Source organism: Amphiura filiformis, chromosome 11 (genome assembly GCF_039555335.1).
Source record: "Amphiura filiformis chromosome 11, Afil_fr2py, whole genome shotgun sequence".
Classification (NCBI taxonomy): Eukaryota; Metazoa; Echinodermata; class Ophiuroidea; order Amphilepidida; family Amphiuridae; genus Amphiura; species Amphiura filiformis.
The window spans coordinates 3,208,528-3,230,389 of NC_092638.1; the positions used below are offsets into that span (position 1 = coordinate 3,208,528).

General features: G+C 35.9%; 2 protein-coding genes across 6 annotated transcripts in view; both read left to right on the forward strand.

Moving 5' to 3' along the window:
* The window catches only part of LOC140164231 (uncharacterized), a 446,047-nt gene that overhangs the window by 38,294 nt on the left and 385,891 nt on the right, over positions 1-21,862 (forward strand). The window lies entirely within an intron of this gene.
* LOC140164227 (MLX-interacting protein-like) overlaps positions 1-21,862 on the forward strand; it is a 60,426-nt gene that overhangs the window by 13,361 nt on the left and 25,203 nt on the right. For 4 of the 5 annotated variants that reach the window (XM_072187480.1, XM_072187484.1, XM_072187481.1 and 1 more), the window contains exons 2-5: positions 2,310-2,416; positions 13,386-13,459; positions 15,378-15,422; positions 19,952-20,080. In XM_072187480.1, coding sequence (XP_072043581.1) covers positions 2,310-2,416; positions 13,386-13,459; positions 15,378-15,422; positions 19,952-20,080 — 355 coding nt within the window. The remainder of the gene's footprint in view (positions 1-2,309; positions 2,417-13,385; positions 13,460-15,377; positions 15,423-19,951; positions 20,081-21,862) is intronic. The other variant, XM_072187483.1, reaches the window with a different exon arrangement.

Sequence of the window (21,862 nt, forward strand, 5' to 3'; positions counted from 1 at the left end):
TATGGGGGTCACACCTGAACATTGATAATGTAAAGTTTTGACACATCTTTGATATATCTAACTTAATTGCCCACCCAGCCATACAGAACTTTTACCGGTCAAGTACTTCGATTATGTAGATCAAGCCTTACATTAAGCATGTCAAAAGACCAGGAGCCAACAAGCGGCTCCTGGTCCTTGGGATTTTTGCTGAACCAGGAGCCATTTTTGCAAACCCAGGAGCAATTTCAAGAAATGAAGAAATTAATTAGTTTTACAGGTTCTATCCATTTTTACATGATAGACCAAGCTTAAATCATACAAAATCAAAGAAAAAACATCCTAATTTGTAATACAGATTAATAAAACTGGCAACCCAGTGACCCACTCTTTTCATGAACTGAACCAGATAAGAAAATTGCGTTCAAAAATTGCAATAACTTCAATGAACAAGTGTTTTGGGACTGGGACTCAAGAAGGTCAAAGTGGCAAGGTAAATTAAAATTGCACCTGGACTAGTATTAATACTTTACTTGCTGAGGGCTTTAAGGGCATTTTAGTTGCTTGTACGATTAATTAAACTGCTAGGCCTATTCTTTTCTTTTTCTTTTTAAAGCAATAATTATACTAGTGGTTTGTCATGTTGACCTGCCAACTGAGCACAAAAACAGTCAATTATAGTTTATACTGGTCAATTTAAGCTTTTATACCAGGAGCCAAACACTTGTTTTTAGTGGCTCCTGGTCTATACATTTTTCACTTGAACCAGGAGCCAAAAGGTTAGAACCACTGGGTAAAAATCGCCCGGCGCCTGTCTAATGTAAGGCTTGATGTAGATACAGGGTGGTCAAAAATCTATTAATATTTATATGAATTTCTTCAAAATACCCCTTATCTGGCACTGGAGATGCAAATTTTCATGATTCAGGTGTGTAACTAGATGTAAAATAAGCTCAACAATCCAATTTTGAAAGGTAAAAGAAAATTTAACAAAGCGTTTTCATAAAAATGACTTTTCGGATCAAATTTGAGTGTGAGGGCGCTCTTTCAGATTTGTCTACGTTTTAATAAATATTAGTTTACCGAAGTAACAAGGATCACAACCAAGGTCTGCTTATAAAATGCAAGGCTTGTATCATGTTTCGTTCAACCGTAGTACCCATTTCAATATTCCCTGTACATGAAATCCCTATTTAAATATACAGAAGTCAAGAATGAACTAAATTCATGTAGCAAGAAGTAAAATTTAGTAATTTTCAATTGTCCAATTAACAAATTCTGAGGCAGTGAATGCTAAAAGTGGTATCACTTGGCTGATATCAAGTACATCTAAACAAGTAGAAACCCATCAATGATGTTTATTGAGACAATGTGTACTACATGTAAAATCACCATTGTACAGCATTGTCCTGCTCCGCCACCTCCTGCTCTGCCACCTCAACCACCCCTGCCTAATTCCACTTAACAAGCTTTACTAATTAGTCAAAGTGAATTGTTTTAGTTTTCTCTTCTGATTCTTTTAGCCTACTAAATTGCTTACAAAATAAGACCAAAACCAGGTCTTTGTGAATCAAAACTGAACCAATAGTGAACCATATTGGGATGATTTTTTTTAATAGATGCACTATCGAATCCTGCACATTATGACACCACATTGAATCTTATGTGACCTCAAGAAGTAAAGTTATAAGCAATTGAATAGACAAAATTCCAGTTTTAAAAGTGACAAATTGGCCTATGTAAGGCGCGAAAAGATTCCAACTAGCACATCAAAGAGACAAGACAACACAGTTTCTTCAATGAAGCTTTATTATTTGCAGTTTTATTTAAGTTTTTACTTCTCTGTACTTTTCATAACTTTTATTTTATTTGTCAGCTCTATTGTTTAAGTTTTCTTTTGTTCCTTTTGTTTTAAATTAAAAGCATACACAAATTAACCATTCACCACTCTCAAACCAGGTGTCTAGTCCGTGGAGTTTTGAATAGGGCAGTTGGTCACTTTTAAAACTGGACCTTCGTCTAATCAAATGCTTGTAACTTTGCTTCTTGAAGTCACATTGGATTCAATGGGGTGTCATAATGTACTGGATTAGATAGTGCATTTAAAAAACAAATTTACCCCAGTATTGAAATTGTGATTATTTTTCCAAGTGTAAGGATACTTTTTTGGCGCAGTATATTTACCTGGTGTGTGGAAATTATACAATTGACCTCTTTGGACTAGTTTTGCCACTTTTGTCAAACTTGTAATTGTATACATTTTGGTTGAAGATTAATACAATGTTTTTATATTTGAAATAATTGAATACATTTTATATTATTTGTTTCAGAGCTGCCATTGTGTCACCGAAATGGAAGACATTCAAAGGAATGAAGCTAACATGGAAAGACAAAATCAGGTTAAACAACGCCATATGGAGGGAATGGCACTGCCAATGTAAGTCACATGCATGCACATACTAGAAACATGGGTAGCGCCAGAACTAAACACTCCAGTGTCCGCAGGGACCCCCGAACTTGCAGAAAATTAAAAAGTAGGGGGTCCGGAGTAGCGTTTGGCGAGTCCGAGTTGCACAAATGCAGTATAAATAGTATGTCTGCAATAGCGCTAGATTGATAAACTGGGGGTCTGCAGGGACCCCTGAACTTGCAGAAAATTTAAAAACAGGGGTCCGAACTCTATTTTGTTGGGTCCAGGACCCCAAAAAGCAACCTAGCGCTACCCCTGACTAGAAATTAGACCTTTCCCCATTCAGGGCAATCAGGGGTCGCATGAACGCAATATATGTGACACGATCAAGGGAAATGAGTCGGATGTCGCTAATATTGATTTTGAGATATTAGCAAAGAAAGTGTTAAAATTCTTTTGTTTTATATTGTTTTTAGCGATTGATAAATTGACGTAACTTTGCAAAGAAAAGTTGTATCAACATGGGGTTTTCAGTTTCTGAAAGCTTTAAATGTCCTCTTTAGAAACATGTGTAAAACTCATTTTCGACCAGGGCCGACATGTGACCCATTCCCCTTGATCATGTCACTATATTGCCATGTGAATCACACACAAAAACCAATTTGTAAATATATATTCACGCACAAATTTGCATCTTCGGCTAGTACAGGGGTGAGTTTTCACACACATAAAATGAGCGACACGGACAAGGTAGAAAATATGCAAACAAACATACAATGACCAAGAATATCGATGACATTCTTCACAGGTTACTTCTTCTGTCTAAAAATCACAGCAATTGATAATTTATCAATTAAAAAATCAACAGTCACTTGATGCTCCATAGGGTCCATTTTCATAATACAGGTATCAGTTTCTCGGCACAGAGTCTGTGCTTGCACAGTGGTACAGTTTCATCAACAGTATCTCACAAATTCAATGTTACTACATGCATGTAAGTTTATTTTTCAAACCAAGACGTGGTTGAACATGAAACTCACACAATAGGCTACTTGGCAGACTACCCCCTGCATTACAGTAAAATTATTTGTTGCAAATTATTGTAGGGGAAGATGAATCTGCAGTGGTAGTAAATTCCAGTTTTCTTTGCTTTACCTCAGTTGTCCGGCTCAAAATTAAAAGGGGTCATATTTGACAGTAAAAGCTAACATTTTATGGAAAAAGAAATACTAATCTATTTTTATGGTATGTTGCAACATGGCTTTAATTTCATGTGGGTTAAATTCCTAAATCGATATTCATATGTATCGAAACGTGCCCTAAAATTATGTACCATAAATTGCTTTGCCAACCTTTTTTATTTCCCAGAAAAATATTGACTTTCACCCACCTTTTATCTTTCCATAAAAATGCTTGTCTCCTGTTCGTAAAATTCATCCCCTGCATACACAATTTTACACATAATTATTGCATGTTTTTGCACTACCGTACCCCAGTTCACCTTACAAGTCAACTGGAACACAATTTGGCAGCAAATTTATATTGCAGGGCTACCTCTCTGGCGGTGTTCATAGATAGACAGTGTGCTTTTGAAAATAAATGGAGACTATCTATTCATTAGAACTTGAAGCACAAGAAGCTTGGAAAGCTGACAAGAATTCAAATGTCATTGAGTTCAAGTGACATAATCAAGAATGAAATCTTAAAGAAGCACTGCATACTTGATGTGCTCTATTTAACCCCATGAGAACTACCTGCCAATTGGTCAAAAAGGAATTTTCATTATCAATTGGACCAATCAGCAACATTGTTAGAATAATTTCACCACACAAAAAAATTGGGGTGAATTATTTGCAACACGCCATTCTGATTGGTGATTAAAATGAAGATATCATGTAATTGACCAATCAGAGGCAATGTTACATTTCTGTCAATTTATGGTGATGTATCCTGTGGCAGATGGGGACAAGCTCTGTGCCAGGTGAGTGGTGGTGGTGGAGGGACACTTATAAACAGTGTTCGAAATTTTGGTTGTCCGTTCGCCCCGGGACAACCAAAACATGCACCGGACAACCGAAAATAATGCTCTAGTTGTCCGGCGGACAACCAAAGATCTACAGCCAAAAGTCACTTTTTCAGCATGTTAGTTTGCTCAAACTTGACAGAACTGATGAATTGTTAAATATTTAAGAGTAATCGTTCATAAATTGACTACACTCACTCCACTTTATTGGGTACATGTAGTTGTTTCAGATTGTGGCAGCTTACGGACAACCAAAAACTTTAATGGACAACCAAAAATTACAACCTGGTTGTCCGTGGGACAACCCCTTTTATTTTCTTAATTCGGACACTGCTTATAAACCCTCAATTAGACCTGTATCTCATCTTCTGAGACAGATGGATTTTGCAGAGGGCCGGATTTTGCACAGGGCCACACATGCCCAGGCACAGGGTGCAAATGACAAGATCCAGGACCCCCTGCAAAAATTACCAAAAAAAAAAAAAATATTAAAAAAAATGTAGGAAAATTAAAATGTAAAATCTTGAATGAGAAATGATTTGCAGTGCTGGACTGCTGGGTGTGGGTGTAAAACACGGATCAGGAATTCAGGATATAAACCAGAAGGCTCTAAATTTTAGCCTGGCTTTGGGCCAGGGGTCTTAGGCAGGATTTGAAGGTTTTGGTGTATAAATTTAAAAAAAACTAGGTGACAAAGTATTTTATAGGCCATGTGGGCAAAAACTGGGTTTGTATTTACAAATTTGGGTGTGTACACGGCTGGCTGCCTAATTATAAGCCCTGAAAAGTAAAAGTTACATCCAGTTCCATTCGGTAAGGGTTCTACTCCTTTCACATCAGTTCAACTATTCGCTGTGGTGGTAGTGCACATTAGTAACCAATGGTTACTGCTCCAAGCCTGGGCTCATAGTATACACCTGTTCCGAATTTTGATATGCCATAGGCTTTGTGTTGTGATCATTTCGATCAGTGGTTCGTAACAAAGCAAGCGTGATCCAGTTGAGCTAGCAACGGTTATATATTCTAACGTGCACTACGACAGCGAATTAAATAAAGAAAATAGACACCAGTTGAAGAGCTGTGAAATTAATCGGCAGTGAAAAATGTATATTTCCTCTTGTGCACTTTTAGTTTTATAGGTCAATGGCTCTCAATGGCTATTTTAATGACAAATTATTTATTTACATGAAACCAAACCACAGGACATTTACGAAGATACATGTATGAAGATCTGCACATGTTATGTTGATGTACATCAAAAGATAGGAAGATACCAAAATTGGACTGATATTTAGATTATACATTGTATATCAAAAGAGATTTGTAACCTACATGTAAATACTGACCAGTAAGAACAAAACAAATTTAAAAAAAAATGTTAATTTATATTTTCTACGTACGGTATGTATAATCAAAAAAGTGTAAAAAGTAACATCTTCACTGAATCTCAGTCAAAGTACTTCCTAGAAATGCGCTTGAAACCTGAGATTTTAAAGTGAAACTCGGCTGTTTGCACCTGTAGGTAGGATGTGTTTCAAAGCATGTTAGTTTGATTAAATATTGTCCCCAAATGTTATAGTCTGAGTGTACTTTTTTTATCCAATATTTGAAAAGTGATTGAAATAAAGTAACCGTTATATTTAGATCATTGATCATCATTCTGTTGCTAAGGTTCTGCACGTACATGTGCATTGTAGGTCTGGGTACGCGGTTTGCAGTTCGGGCAAAGTTCATCAACGGTGCTGTTCAAATAAGAAGAATATCAGATAATTGACTGACCTTTTACTAGTTCTACATGGATGCTAATATGAATTTTTTGATCTCTATGATTAAATTTCTCACTGAATTTTCTGCTTGCATTTATCGGTACATACTATAATGTCTGGTCCTTTGTACTCACGTAGGGTACACTTTGATATCAGCAGGGATATGAGACAGTGACTTGTGTAAATATGTAATATGCACATGAACTATATTGTGAATTGTTTGCTTCCTTCTTGATAGATTACTTGATTATATCGGAAACAATTTCGTGTTTGATATTATAAACATCTTTGTTTGACCTGTGAGCTGACATATTTTAATATGCCCTTTTAGAAAAGGGCATTTCATGATCCACAGGAAAAAATATATCCCCCGTGCTACTTTCCTCAAAAAAAGTTGGGATTTTGATGCCACGTAAACCTCCAGCTACATTATGTTTTTAAAGTACAAAAAATTTCTTGCAGATTAATTCATTTAGCAAAAATATTGTCAAATTTGAATTTTGTTTGGTGTACCAGAACGATACAATCATGCATAACTCGCAAAATCGCAATCAACTGAAATTTTGGGAATTAGCTTTATTCATGAATATCTACTGAAAAAATATCATAAAAAGACGATGCTAGGATCACAAAATAAGTTCAAGTTAAACAAATACTAGGGAATTAGAATTGTATCCACCAATTGCAAGTGGATCTCAAGGCACTGCTGTGATTGTGAAGCGCATTGAGTATGGTTTATCACGATCTGTGTTTATAGTGAGCACCTCACATTACCATGCTTTCAACATCACCCATATTTTTAATCCTCTCGCCATCATTGGGTCATTTTGTATGTGCTGTATTATGCGGGTACAACTATTCAAAAGTTGGCCCTTCCATTGTTTTATTTTTACTTGTCCAATTTACAATTTACTGCTCCTATCGATAGGGGCTTTTCTGCGATATCATTTCAGCAATTGCCTTTGTACAGCTGTGTAGGCCTACTCTCAGACATGCATATGTAGTAAAAGTGCAATAACTTTGTAATTATTCGCACAAGACTTATAAAAGTATACATTTTTATGAAGGCAAGACATCAATAAATCTTAATATAAATACAGATTTGGGGTAAAAACAACAATTATGAAGAAAATCACAAAAAAGAGAGTTTTTGGCAATATTTGTTAGGTACATCATAACAAAAAAACACTCTTTCCAAAATATTTTATTTTGTTTTACGCTCAATCTTGAGGCTCCATTCCAAAAACGTTTTTTTGATTTTTTTGATATTGGCCTTATTTGTTGAGATATTGACCATATTTAGGCATCAAATTGAACTTTTTAAAATTCACAAACGCCTATTTGCACAAAATGATGCCTAAAATCGGAATACCAAAATATAAAAAAATTAGAAAACCGTTTCTTGAGTCGATCGTGCTTTTTACGATGATCATATTTGCTTACCTATTTATTTATTTATTGAGTTATCGTGTACCTAAATCGTCATTTTACCGAGAAAATGAACATTGAAATAATGGCCGTTGAAGTTCAAAGTGTTCACGTTATGCACTGTCATCGAATCTCACAGGAGAATGCGGCAGTTTTCGTTTTTGTACCTTATATTATGTGAACATCAGGTAAATCCACAGCCCCTTGAGAAGTTTGAGCGAAATCCATTCATAACTTGATATTTAAATCGGGGGGAAAGAACTTAAAAAACCCCACATTTTATCAGCTAAAACGGAGCCATTTGACCACTAGGTTTTTGTGAAATCAGTGCTTCCGTGGTGTTTCCATAAGATGCGCCGCGCATGCAGATAAGCGTTGCGTATGGGTAGCGTATTTTGTGCGTTAACAAATTGCGCGATACGCAACGCGATGCGTTGTTGCGCGCGTGTATCCTGCTGGTACAACAAAGATTTTCTTTCCTTTTCAATTTCAAACACGAGTGGAATAGTGAAATAAAATCCTTAAAATATTGCAGTTGGAGTTTACAAATCTGGATTTTCATTCCTTGTATTTATAAAAAAACATAACAAAGTACAAACATATCAAAAAAACACAATTTTGCGAAAGAAACAATGTCTAGAGTACACAGCCGCGTTAAGGGGGTAAGTAACCCCTCGATAAATGTGTGTCTATTTTTGGGCTATCTTTTAGAATACCCTACCATTTTTTACATTCACAGTGAATGTGTATGGGTCGTTCATAAAAGACCCCCATTGAAAATCTACAGTGGTACTTGGGTATTCTAAAAGAAATCCTATTTTTGCATATTTCTTACAAACTAATAACATAGTGGTAACAAAATTTTTGTATATTATTGGGGCAAGGAATCCAATTACTACACTGGAATTTCAGTGACCCAAGTCAAGCGGTTCGTTATTTATGATAAGAAATAAGGTACCGATAGGATGTACCTCATTTCTTGTAATAACGAACCGCTTGTTGTCTTGAATCACTGAAATTTCAGTGTAGTAATTGGATTCCTTGCCCCAATAATATACATAACTTTTGTTACCAGTGTGTTATTATTTTTTGAGAAAAATACAAAAATAGTAACAAATTTACCACAGGGGTGTAGTACCCCCTTTAAAAGGAAGTCAAAAAGGATCCTGGGATACAGCTCTGGTATATTGATAATAATTATATGGAATTGCACATGACATCCTCTCTCTCTCTCACCCCTCCCCTCTTTTACCCTCCCCCAGGGCTCATAATTATAGACCATTTCATATCAAGATCGGAAAAGTTCGGAAAACTGCGCTATTTATACAATAAGCTAGGGGGTCAAGTTGTACCCAAATTGGAGGACAAAAATGAATTATGGTACCCTTTTGCACCAAAATACATCTTATTTAGCCAAACATGGGGTCATCAGTTTAAATATTTTCCTAAAACCACAGCTACAGTACTTGGTTTTTAACGATGGAAAGAAATGATAAAATGTTCATCTTTTTGGGCAGTTACCCCTGGTAAATTTTTTTACAGAACGTTTTGTTTATGCATCACCTCTTCCACAGGTCAGGCTCTTAAACAAGACATACCACCACACGCTTGATAGCACATTGAGTATCCTTGGCAAAAGTACCCCTCTTATCAATAATTGACCGTCGAAAGTTCATCATAGTTTATGATGCTAGAACTTACACATTGGAACTTCTCACTGTACATGATGATGAAGAGGTGCTTTGATTCGCACACGCGATAGGGGAAATTTTTTCATGCTTCGGGATTTATCAGAATTACTCAGTATGAAAAGGTCTTTTATACAACCACTTTCCACTTTGGTCTAATCTTGTTTGATCTAATTCATAAATTTGTCAAAAAATTACTCATTTTGCTAAATGTTTGTCATTGATACCATTATTGTATTAGGTCGTGTGTCTTATGGTGGGACCCCAAAATACCTGGTGACGTTACATTTTTCTCTCCTCTTTCTGATTTAACTTGTTGTCACAGGGCTATTCTTGGTCCAATTGCATCAAGTTTGGGCTCATTATACAGCCTGATTATTCTAATTTTCAAATATGTTTCTCAATTTGGAATGCCAATTTGTTTAATTAGTGAAAAATACCAAAATGTTGACGAAGATAAACCTGGTGGATAAGCGGTGGAGGAGTATGTGCATTCTCTATGGGAGACATGGCATCTTTTTGAATTTTGAATTATATCATTACCAAATAGTGTGCTATACTTGCAAATCATACCTCAAATGAAAGCTTGATCATTCATTATTCTTATTCAGCTATTAATTTGATCTAATTGTGTTTACAAGTATTCACTGAGAGCCGCAAGTCACAAGAACCTCAATTTTTCCTAGTCACTTACACACAAATGTCAAGATTTTCAGTCACAACATGCGTTTTGGCTTTCAATTGTTGTATCTTGAGAATTATACACCCTAAGATAGGAAATGTATACATTTTTGGAAAGGTTTTTACCCAAGGAATCCAAATATGCAGTTAAAATGAATGTAGGATACACTCTAAAGAAAATATTTTCAAAAATGTAATCAACATTTTGTGCGTGAAGTTACGTATATTTTCACACCCTGTATCACCACTTTGGTCATTCATAACATAGCAAAAGTATAAATTTTATTCAAGCTCATAGTGTTGCCTGCCCCAAAATTAGATTACATTTGATGTATTCCATATCAGTAGTAAATGCAATAAATTACGAATTTACTAGTAAAATTAATTTTTTTCATGATATCACCCTATATATTTTCTTACGCACCCTGTATACCAACTTCATTTTTGCATAGTTGGATTCCTTGGAACATAAGCTTTCCAAAAATGTATAGTTTTGTTGGTGTGAGATGTATAGTTTTAGACATGTAACAATTTTAGTGAAAAGGAGGACAAATTATCAAAATCAGTGCTTGTAACGCAATTGTGCCCCACCATATGACGCATGACCATTAGAGAGTTTGATAAGTTAGAAAACATATTTTGTGAAGCCCATGCAGTATGTCTTTCCCACCCACATCCATACACAGTTAAATTTTTCTTATTGATAATACTAAATAGACATGTATGTCGTATGTATTACAATGAAGGGGAAAGTCCTTTTTTGTTGCCCTTTCTGCTATTGTATGCCATAGCTACATAGTACGTGTAGGGAAAATGACTCTAAACTGCTAGCAGTCTGTGGAGTGAGTATACCTTCATTTGAGTTGAATCTTTGTCTTGTTTCTCAATTTTGGGATACTGGTACCCCTTTTGCTGCATATCTGAAAAGGCCTGCTCAATTTATCTGGAAAATAGCTTGTCATTGTGTGGTAACTGGTAAATAATTGAAACTGGAGTTGCTGATCTAAAATTATAACAACCAGTGGGGGTAATGGGGGTGAGATTTGCTTGAAAAGGGTACACTGACAGGTCCAGTTTTACAAATGTGCTCAAAAGGAAATTGTAATACATGGTCATTAGTGTTAAAGGTTATTACAAATTTATCATTATTTGTCAGTACAACCTGTACAGCCTCATCCTGTATTATCAGTTGTAATGAAGATTATGTTTTGCCCTTCATATTTTACAGTATTGTATCAGACTTAATGGGGTGTAACCCAATTTACAGCCCTCACCCCCCCCTTTTTCGTCATTACCCAAGTAAAGTTGAACGCCCATTTTGTTTAGATGGCGTGAACAAAACTGTGGCAAATTGTGGTATAAACCAAAAGTCTATCCTGTGGGGCACCAGTTGTTATGATTTTGCTAAATATCAAAACTGCTGGAGTGTTCTCAAAATGTGGAAATGTGTATTGTTTTTAGAATTCAATGTGAGATAGAAAACATTAAAAAATCAGAGCATGCCTTAAAGTATTGAAAGGCCGTACATGTTATGTACTTAAGTATGTACAGTAAACCAAACCAAACATTAAAAAAAAAAAAAAAAAAAAAAAAAAAAACAACAACAAGTTAATAAGGATTAAATCCATAATTTCATTTTAATATTGCTTGTATTGAAAAATAAACAATAATTTGAAATAGATAAGAACTGCACTGTAGAATAATAAATGTAAGTAGCGTACCATGATTCATATTTCCATAATTTCTTTGAAGTCCTACATACTGGCCTAGCTAGTACTAGTCTTGGGTGCTGTCCAGGTGCCAGGTGTGAGCATACTGTGTATTGTCCAGACAATCTACACTCAGGAAAGAACCCTGGGCAGGCAAAATATTGCTATTGCTATGGCTCATTTATGAGGTATGGGTTGATCAGATCTGGTCCAGCCTGAAATTGTACCGTTGACACAGATCAGTTGCTTTTTTTTATTATGTGTATCTGTAACAACTCGCTCTGCTGCACATATTATTTTCAACAACAAGCAAATTATTATTTTAAAGTAAAATCTGATTTTCTTGCACAATGTAAGACCATCTTTCGCTAGTTAACAGTCAGTGCACTTTCAAGTCCAGTCCTGGTTGAGTTAAGAGATTTAGAAGTAGCTGAGTACCAGCCCTCGAATTAACCCACGGCACCCACGGCATAATGCTCTGGGTGCCCATCCCCACTGCCGTAATGCCCTTAAAAATATGTCCTTTGCCGACGGCAGTCACTTGCTGTGCCCTCTAATGAAGTTGCTGTCGGTGCCCCAGCCCTGCCCCTTACATTATAAAATCATGTATCACACTGTTTGTGTGTGTTTTCTTCGCTTTTGAATTTGATAAATTGCTTTGGTGCCCTTTTTAAATTTTCAACATTTGCCATGATGCCCTCTTGAAATATCACAAACTGCTGTGCTGCCTTGCCTTTTCAGTGAAAATCCAAGGCAATTATCAACTCCGGGTGACAATGGTAGGCCTACATGTATACCACAATATACTGCCGGAGCCATGGTTCAGCTTTGGTGCTGTAACCGCTCCAGTTCATAGAGATCATGAAACCAATCCCTTTCAGTCAAATGTCCAGGGCCCTATGTTTCCACAGATTAAAATGTTAATTGTGCAGAACTATTTTTCAAATTGTGCGGAAAAAATCAAATTGTCTGGAAAAAATTGCATTGTATATCGACACTAAAACCACATTGTGCAAAGATTGTAATTTTCTTACAGAAAACTTGGCAGATGATGTGAATTTATATTTTAGTATATTTGCGATGATTTTGTTATGATTTTGAAATAAAGTTGAATTGAATTGTAACTGTAAGTCTGTCACTTCACGAAGTTTGTCAAGTGCTTGCAATTTGGATCGATCCTTCGTGTAAATGTGCAATTTAATCCTAACCCTAAGCATAATCCTAATAACAGTCATCTATCCCTAACCCTGCTCCTACCCTAGCCCTAACTTGGTGTAAAATTACATAAAGGACTACAATTGGTGACTTGTAAGCATGACATTTTTGCAACATAAAAATATTGCGTTGTGGAGAGAACCCTTGTTTTTGTGACATGAAATTTTCACGAAGGTCTATACATGAAGAAAACTATTTTTTGCATGAATCACTTACATTCACAAAATTTTCATTCCAAACTTGTCATGCTTTACACTTACAGTGTTTAAATACTTTGCAATGGAATATTTGAAGTTGTAGGTTTTTAAAATTATTGTCATTAAATTGAAAAATGGTACTGCATACGATCCATCTTAAACCGCCCAGGGCGCTTTTACAAAGTCATTTTAAATGGGTGTTTATTTTTTTATATAGTTTACATTTTTGCATTACATTAAAATCATTATCATTAATTTTTTCTATGATTTCTTGTTTCTCTTTCAACAGTCGTGTTTGGACGCAAACCAATCCTATGTCAGTTTTCATTCCCAATCTCAGAGGCAGTTCACAGCACACCTCAGGTAGGTATTACAAGGTAGGGTTGGTATGACCACAAGTATTACAGGGCTCCAGTAAAGGATTAGATAATCAAAGTATTGTTTTATAGACCCAGCTATCGTCTGATGGAAGTCATTATGGAACACAGGAGATATGCCACCACAATGGAGAGGAGCACTCTTGCCCCAGATTCAGTAAAAACCAATCAAAATTACAAACATTTCCACTTTTTGCAGCAATTTTGTGTAGAGTTTGTTGATTTTTGCCCTCCCTGAAATTCACTTTGCCCTCCTCCCCATGCCCCCTCCCCCAAATTTTCAGTTTGTCGCCATTAACTATTTTAAGATTGAACTGCTACCAGCCAGCAAAAAATAATTGACCAACCTGTGGGATGCAACAAACATTCACTATGTTGATAGACACACAACACACAACATACATTGTATGAGACCTGTTAGCACAAAATGATACTTGAATCATGAAAATAAGTACTCCGTCCTTTGGAGGGGACATTAACATGCACATACATAGATGAATTGAACTGATTGTGCTGCCACTATGGCGCTTTGAGGTGGTGTTTAATCACATAAGAGGGCTATTCAAGTTTGATGTTCAGTATTAGTTTTGTAGTTTTTTATAAATTTTTGAAAATGCACAATATGAAGGTAAAAATTGTCACAAAATTTACATTTTGACTTCCAAATTAAATTTTCTCTCATAAAAGAAATTGCCAATTTAGAAAGGTATATACATTTTACAGTATAAATAAGAAGTGTTTCATAGCATTTTTTAAATGCCGAAAGACCATAACTTGACTCTGAAGCTAAGGGGGTTTGAATATATCCGGTTGGTGCTTAATAATTTCTTATTTTCAACATGAATTGTAAAGTCACTGGTTGGGTGCTTTTAGGGGCTTGGGCGACTAATGAAATGAATTCAGTGATTGCTTGTACGTTTTTAATCCTTCTTTACAGTAATTTCATAACATAGCACTCAATTTTCACCAAAAATTTATGAACTATCATAAATTACTTGTAACTAGAAGATACCGTATTCGTCCGAGTATATAGTCCCACCCGTTTTTTAGGCAAAAATTTTTTCAAAATTGGGGGGTGGGATTATACTCGAATTAAAAAAAAAATTTTAAGTTCAAATTCATTGCATTTTGATATCATTTTAAGTATGACATGAATACAAATTATCAATCATATTAAAAACACAAAACATCATGCAAATTTATTTTTTAGGTCAACCATGAATGAACCTAGCATTTAGATCTAGGTCCAGGGACACTCCAAAACCGAAAAAATAACTTGCAATTTCTGGAATTTTTCGAAAAATGGAGGGGGGGGGGTGGTGGGACTATACTCGAACATGGGACTATACTCGGACGAATACGGTAATTTTACAATTAATTGTTGGTTGATGAGTCATTTGTCATAATTTGTAGACTAGACTTTACCCTTAGTTAACACCGGGAATTAATGTCCATACAGACATGTGTGTAAACATCTAGATTCATATTATGGTAGTTAGAAATCTACATAAAATCAAAGCCAACTGCATTTATACAGACCATATAATGGATATAATGGCTCTTCTATTGCATATGTGGTACCGAGTGGGCTTTTGAAAATTGCTGGCGAGTGACAAATCACTCTCCTCAAAACTTGTCAGGTGAGCTGTAGGTGAGTGATTTTATTCACTTGTATTAATATTACACCAAATAAGCTTTCCTCAGCTTCATTTTAGCTGAGTGATCACTCTCACTCGCCTCAAAAGACAAGGCCTGAACTTAGGTGAATTGGTGAAGATCAAGGATTTTGGAGAGCTCTGTTCCGCTTTTTTTTCCTTCTCTGTTCAAGTAGCATCAAACAATTATCCTCATGATTGTTTTTTTGAAAAAAACCTAGAGACAAAATCGATGCGTTTCTTTTACAGAATGGCGGAATTTCAAAGCTAGCAGATATGGTGGAAATACCAACGGTTAGTTTCTCAGAGCCACAAGTTGTGTTTTAAAAGTTTGCTAATTAAGTTTGTTAATCAGTGCCCAACTAAAAACAAAAATGTACATAATGGTTTTTTTTAATTTTCTTTTATGAAACTAGGAGTGGTGTGTTCACCTGGCTAATTAATGTACAATTTACTAACATTGATATATATTATAATATATTCTTTGTAAAATTGATGTATTTCCTTTTCATAACCATTCTGTACAGTGTACACCACCAGTTGGAGTTTATGATTTTCAATGCACTCTATTTCCTCCACCGTGTGAAAAATTCTAATAATTCTATAAGTTTTCATTTAAAAGCTGTGCTTATAATTGAAAGCACCGTACTTCAGTATTTTTTGGACGGGGATGTGAGGCTCCAGATTTGAAACCCTTGCCCATTTCCAAGGGCCATTTGACCATGGACAGGTACCTATTTCTATGGAATTTCTCATAAATAGAGGTCTGTGTCTAATGATTCTTTTAGAAATACTGCAGACCCATTTTCCTTGAAAAGATTGAGATACTAATCATGCTCATGGAAAGGGGTTTATGTCAAAAACAGACCCATGTTTAAGGATTTTCCAGCAAAAAATAGGGACCCACGTCTAAGGGTTTTTTTGCAAGCGATCAACCCATTGGAGCTCCACATCCCCGTATGCCTATTCTAAGGGAGTACCCCCTCCCCCGGGTATGGAAGTACCTAGTGTTTGTGATGCGATAAATGAGTCTGATGTCGATGAAAATAAAAATTCAGTTTTCAATCTCATTATACGACACATTCTCAATGCTTTGTTTTACTGAAAACCCCATCAAAATTAGACTTATGGTTCCAGAGATATGGCCATTTTAATTTTGCTCAGAAAAATAAAATACAAAGGAAGATGAATACTATTATTGATTATATCTCAAAATCAATATTCCCAACATCCGACTCATTTTGCTTGATGGCATCACATTTGACAAACCACCTCTTTTTAAAGCGCCCCTGAAAAATGGGGGATTATCTTTGTTACCCTAGCAATACGAGTAGCAAAACAAAAATTGAAACAAGTACATTCACCCAAAGTAGAAAAACAAGGTACAAAACATCAAACGAGTCCGTGTTCCACGCAATGTTAATTATTTTCCACCTCTTGGCATTAATTTACAAATCAATGAAAAAGACTATGCTCCATAGTGGTCTGCAGATCTTGAATTAGTACTTGTATTAGTACTCCTATTAGTACTCATTTTGAAGTGGAATGTCAAGAGCTGGTTGTGAATTGTTACTCCTTTTGAAGTGGATTGTGTAAATAATAGAAAGAAGGGACAAAAGATAATGCCTTGTTGTTACAGGGAATTTTAAAAAAAAGGTAGTTTGTCCGATATGATGTACAAATCAGTACAGGAAATTTAAAAAGGAGGGAGAATTGCATTGTGGAAAGCACAAGATATCTTTTCTGGGTATGACCATTATATTCACAGGGTTGCCAAACCAGCGATTTATAGCCCAATTGGGCGACTTTTGAAAGATTTTTCGCGACTTTTGACAATTTCCTGTCCCATAGAAACCAATGGTTAAGAAAAAATTGGGCGACTTTTCAACATTAGCTCCCGCGACTTCCAATAGTTTCCTGCCCCATAGAAACCAATGGTAAAGAGAAAAATTGGGTACCTTTTTGATTATTTGACCCGCGATTCGGGCTGAAATCTTTTGGCGCTTTTGGCAACCCTGTATATTCATTTCACAGGCACTGCATGAAGGATTTGATTGTTAGCCATTTTGCAGAGACTGTCTTTTGAAAATGAGATTAAAGAGCTGTAGAATGCTCTTCTTGTCTATTCAAGAAGAGCTTTATAGAGCTGTTTGCACTTGTGGTCATTAACGCGTAAAGAATTTAATGAGTCATTAAGAGGAGCTATGAATCGCTCTTGCAAAATCAACTTAAAGAGGAGCTGCAGAGGAGCAAATTTTGCTCTCGCTCCTCTCGAAAGGCAGTCCCTGATGTTGGTTTTATTGGACAGAGTTTATCCACTGGGAACTTTCAAAGAATGTGGTCAAATCGTTTCTTGATGTGTCTGTCTGTCTGTGTACTTTTGTATTTAAATCAGACAAAATTCTCTGTAGAAGTGATGTAATAATTGGATTAACTACCATAGCAATAGATGAATACAATTTTTGAATATATCGCCAGGGCTGCGCTACAACGTTCATGTGGTACCTATGCATTGAACCACAGATGTCAAAGAACAGGGATAAAGACCTGAATCTTATGTGAACTATAGAAAATTAGTATATTTGAGAAGAGCGGTATTTATGGTATTGTATACTTTTTTGTAGTCAATCAATGATTGCAGACATACACAGGTGATTAGTGCAACCTGCACCCCAATATGCACAGAAACACAAACAAGCTTCTCTTTTTTTGCTCACATTTATCATCATATTACTCTCACAAATTATGCACGCAAATAATTATAGAAGTTCAAAAAAATAATCAAGGCAAGACATGAAATGAATAATAATGTAAAATGTTGAAAACTGTGACCCATCATCAGGGCAGGCAGATACATGTAGAGTACCATTGCAGTAATGGGAATGCTATGTTGGAAGCGCATCAAGTATTGATTAGCTGGTATTTTGACACTTATGGCCTATGGTTATATGCAGCACACACATGCATACTCAACTGTATGATCAACTGATAGTGTAGTGTTTTTTATGTACACAACCAGACCAGATGACAGTAATTGTATGAGTAATGTTTCAGTATTAAAGCTGTCAACATTTGCCGGTTTGATGTTTTGAATATATCCTCTTGCTTCAGCTCCTCATTCTCTTCCTCTTCTTCTTCCCCTCCTCTTCTTCTTCCTCCTCCTCCTCCTCCTCCTCCTCCTCCTCCTCCTCCTCCTCCTCCTCCTCATCATCTTCATCCTCCTCCTCCTCTTCTTCTTCCTCATCCTCATCCTCTTCGTCTTCCTCCTCCTCCTCATCCTCATCCTCATCATATCTTCATCTTCATCATCTTTATCTTCATCTTCATCACCTTCATCTTCATCATCTTCATCTTCATCATCATCATCTTCATCTTCATCTTCATCTTCATCTTCATCTTCATCATCTTCGTCATCTTCACCATCTTCATCTTCATCATCATCTTCATCATCTTCATCTTCATCTTCATCTTCATCTTTGCCTTCACCTTCATCATCTTTATCTTTATCTTCACCTTCACCTTCATCATCATCATCATCATCATCATCTTTATATCTTCATCTTCATCATCATCTTCATCATCATCTTCATCATCATCATCTTCACCTTCACATTCATCATCATCATCTTCATTTTCATCTTCTCTCTCTGCACCGCTCCTCACCTTCCTCCTCCTCCTCTTGCGCCTCCTCCCCATTACACAGATTGTTAAGTTGTTATAAATATCATGGTAATTGTTGGATGCCAAATTTTATGTGGGTGACAATTTAGATTTGAACAAGATAAATGCTGCTGCTGAAGTGTCCAAATTAGATGTGATATGGTCACGTTTGTCATGTCATACACGTAGTCCTAACAAAATTTAATTACATTTTCAACTGTAGTGTTATTAAAGGTAATTCCAGTCATGCATTAATGTTGTAAAACCTAAGAGCTAACACTGTGAATTTGCTTTAATCATATCCACCGTCAGGGAAATGTAACATGTGATTATAAATACTACTGCCACAATTTTGTTCTGCATGGCATTGGTAAATAGGAGGTACATTAAAGCAGACACACTGACATTTATTTTTTAGGTTAATGTGTTCAATGTGCAAACTAAAAAGGGACCTATTTCTACAAAATTAAATTGTGACAATTAAAATTGCAATGTGCATGATTCGATGTTACCTTCATCTGGGATGTATTGTAGCTGAAATTTGATGCTTTTGCTTGATATGGTTCTTACCCCCTCCCCCCCCCCCCCAAAAAAAAACCACCCGGGAATGTTGACCTTTTGAAAAGAGTAAATAACTTCATATTTGAATAATTTAATTTTTAGATTTCCTTTTCTGTGGCATCAATTGCTTGCCAGTTTTGTTGTTTCAAAAGGCAAAGTTTGCTTGTCACCATTTGTATTTTTGGAGATTTCACTGCACTGGAAGCAAATTATACTAAATTTTACTATATACATGTAGCTTAGAGTCAGAACTTGTTCTTTCGTATTTGAGAGCTGTAAAGTTGTGGGGCAAGTTACACTGTGGCTGTTATTTGCCCGGTGGTGACTAGTTGTAAATTGTGGACCTTTGAGGAAGGTCTCAAACACACTGATTTATTTAAAAACAAAACAATTAATTATATCTCCCATATTCTTTCAGCCATGGTGTGAACCCTGTTACTTACATTGTACATACAGGTGATGCATGTATTTCTGTTGGGGTACACTGTACATATGTATACTTTGCAATTTGCATGCATCTTTTCAAGCAGAAACAAAGCTAATTTTCACCTTATGATATAAATTTGTATCCTTGTTTTTTATTTTCACTTCTGCTTGTTCAGGCTGTCGTATTGGAAGGGAAGTATTGGAAGAGAACCCTTGGCACTGTCGTCAAAGAGTACATGAAATGGAGGGCGTTCTACAAGAAGAGGAGGTCATTGTCATTTTCATCAGATGGTGGAAACGAACCGGTATGTGATGGCAGGTGTTTAACCTCATGAGAACTACCTGCCGATTGGTCAAAAAGAAGTTTTGGTTATCAATTGGACCAATCAGCAACATTGTTAGAATAATTTCACCACACAAAAATATTGGGGTGAATTATTTGCAAAGCTCCAATCTGATTGGTGATTTTAAAGTGAAGATATCATGTAATTGACCAATCAGAGGCAATGTTAGATCAGCAGGTAGTACTCAGGGGGTTAAGATTGGAAAGTCTTCAAATTGGAGTTGAAACTTTCCAAAGGACACCTTTTCCCCAGATTCAGATCCCTTGCTCTCTTTACCCTGACTTAAGTAATTATCTCATATAAAGTTTGAATATGAGTGAAAATTAGTAGTGAATGCAGTATTGGAGCCTGTCACAAAATACATTCTGTCCTTTGATAAATGGAACTCAGGAGGTTGAATAATGGTTTCACCTCTACAAAGACAAGACAACCACTATATTGTGATCTATTTCTGTAAAAAAAAAGTAAACATACTTATGAGACCATTTTTGCACCATAGTATACATAAAGACCAGTGATTCCACTGACAAAATTTCATTGATATAGCTCTTTCACTTCTGGGCGATTTCAAAAACTTTTTGATACCCCCTCGTATAGCCTACATGTACATTTTAAAGATGGTTGTTTTAAAATCAATCCCATGATTGATTAGTATCAGTTTCTGTTGACAGACCAAAATATTTTGTGCACACATGGCATTGTTTTGAAACTATTAAAATCTGTCCATTTATCAAAGGACTGAACTATCATAAGAGATGAGTCATGTGACACTATAGATTGCTGATACAGGGTGGCTCTGAAAGAATTTTATATTTTGAGTATTTTTATGCGGCAACGAAACAAAATAGAACAAGGCGCTGCCCCTGGACACCTGCCGGGGCTTCGCCAAGGGCCCTTAGGCTGGCCCCTGCCCCCCACCCAATAGGGGCAAGCACCTTTGCTGCTCGCACAAATTCATCCCATTACAAGTCGATTATATCTACCTTTCGGATTTTTTATACCCATTATTATATTTATTTCAACTGTTTTGGTTTGTTTGATTTGATTGGTGCATTGGAATTTAATGGAAAGGATTTAAAATGAACTATCATATTTTTTTTTATGATTAGGCCCAAAAAAACACCATTCTTATGTTGTCCTGAAGTGGAAAAAATGAAAAAGCCAGTCGGTCGATTATCATTTTTTTTAAATCTTCAGTTTTTAAAAATCCCCACTAAATAAATGAACAGATTTATATGTTCCACTTTATTGTGTTACTGATGTTGCATTCACTACGTAGCATGATTCAGGATGTTCTTTTTCCAGAAGCAAATTTACAACCAAAACTTAGCAGTTTAATTCCGCTCCTTATCATGGTTACTTCTTAGGCCTTTAAGTTTCAGGAGATACTCCTTGAAGATGTTGATTATATAAAGTTCATGCCCAAGGCTTGTAGCCATGAGTTAAAAACAAATTCTTGATTGGTTCTTGAGTGATGAAAGGAACCACAGTGTTTCACTATTACTTTTACAGACCAGATGGTCTGACAGACTAACCTATATGATGCTGCTGTTATGTACATGTAAATATTCAGTACGTATATATTACATTCATAAAAGTTTTTTTCTGCTGCCACCATACATTTGTTAACCTTTCATCTGCCAATAGCAGTATACATGTAGTGACAAACATCCCAGCAAACATAAAGCATTTTAAATAAACACAAAGCATTTTACTGAAAATGGTTAAATGTTGAGTTATATC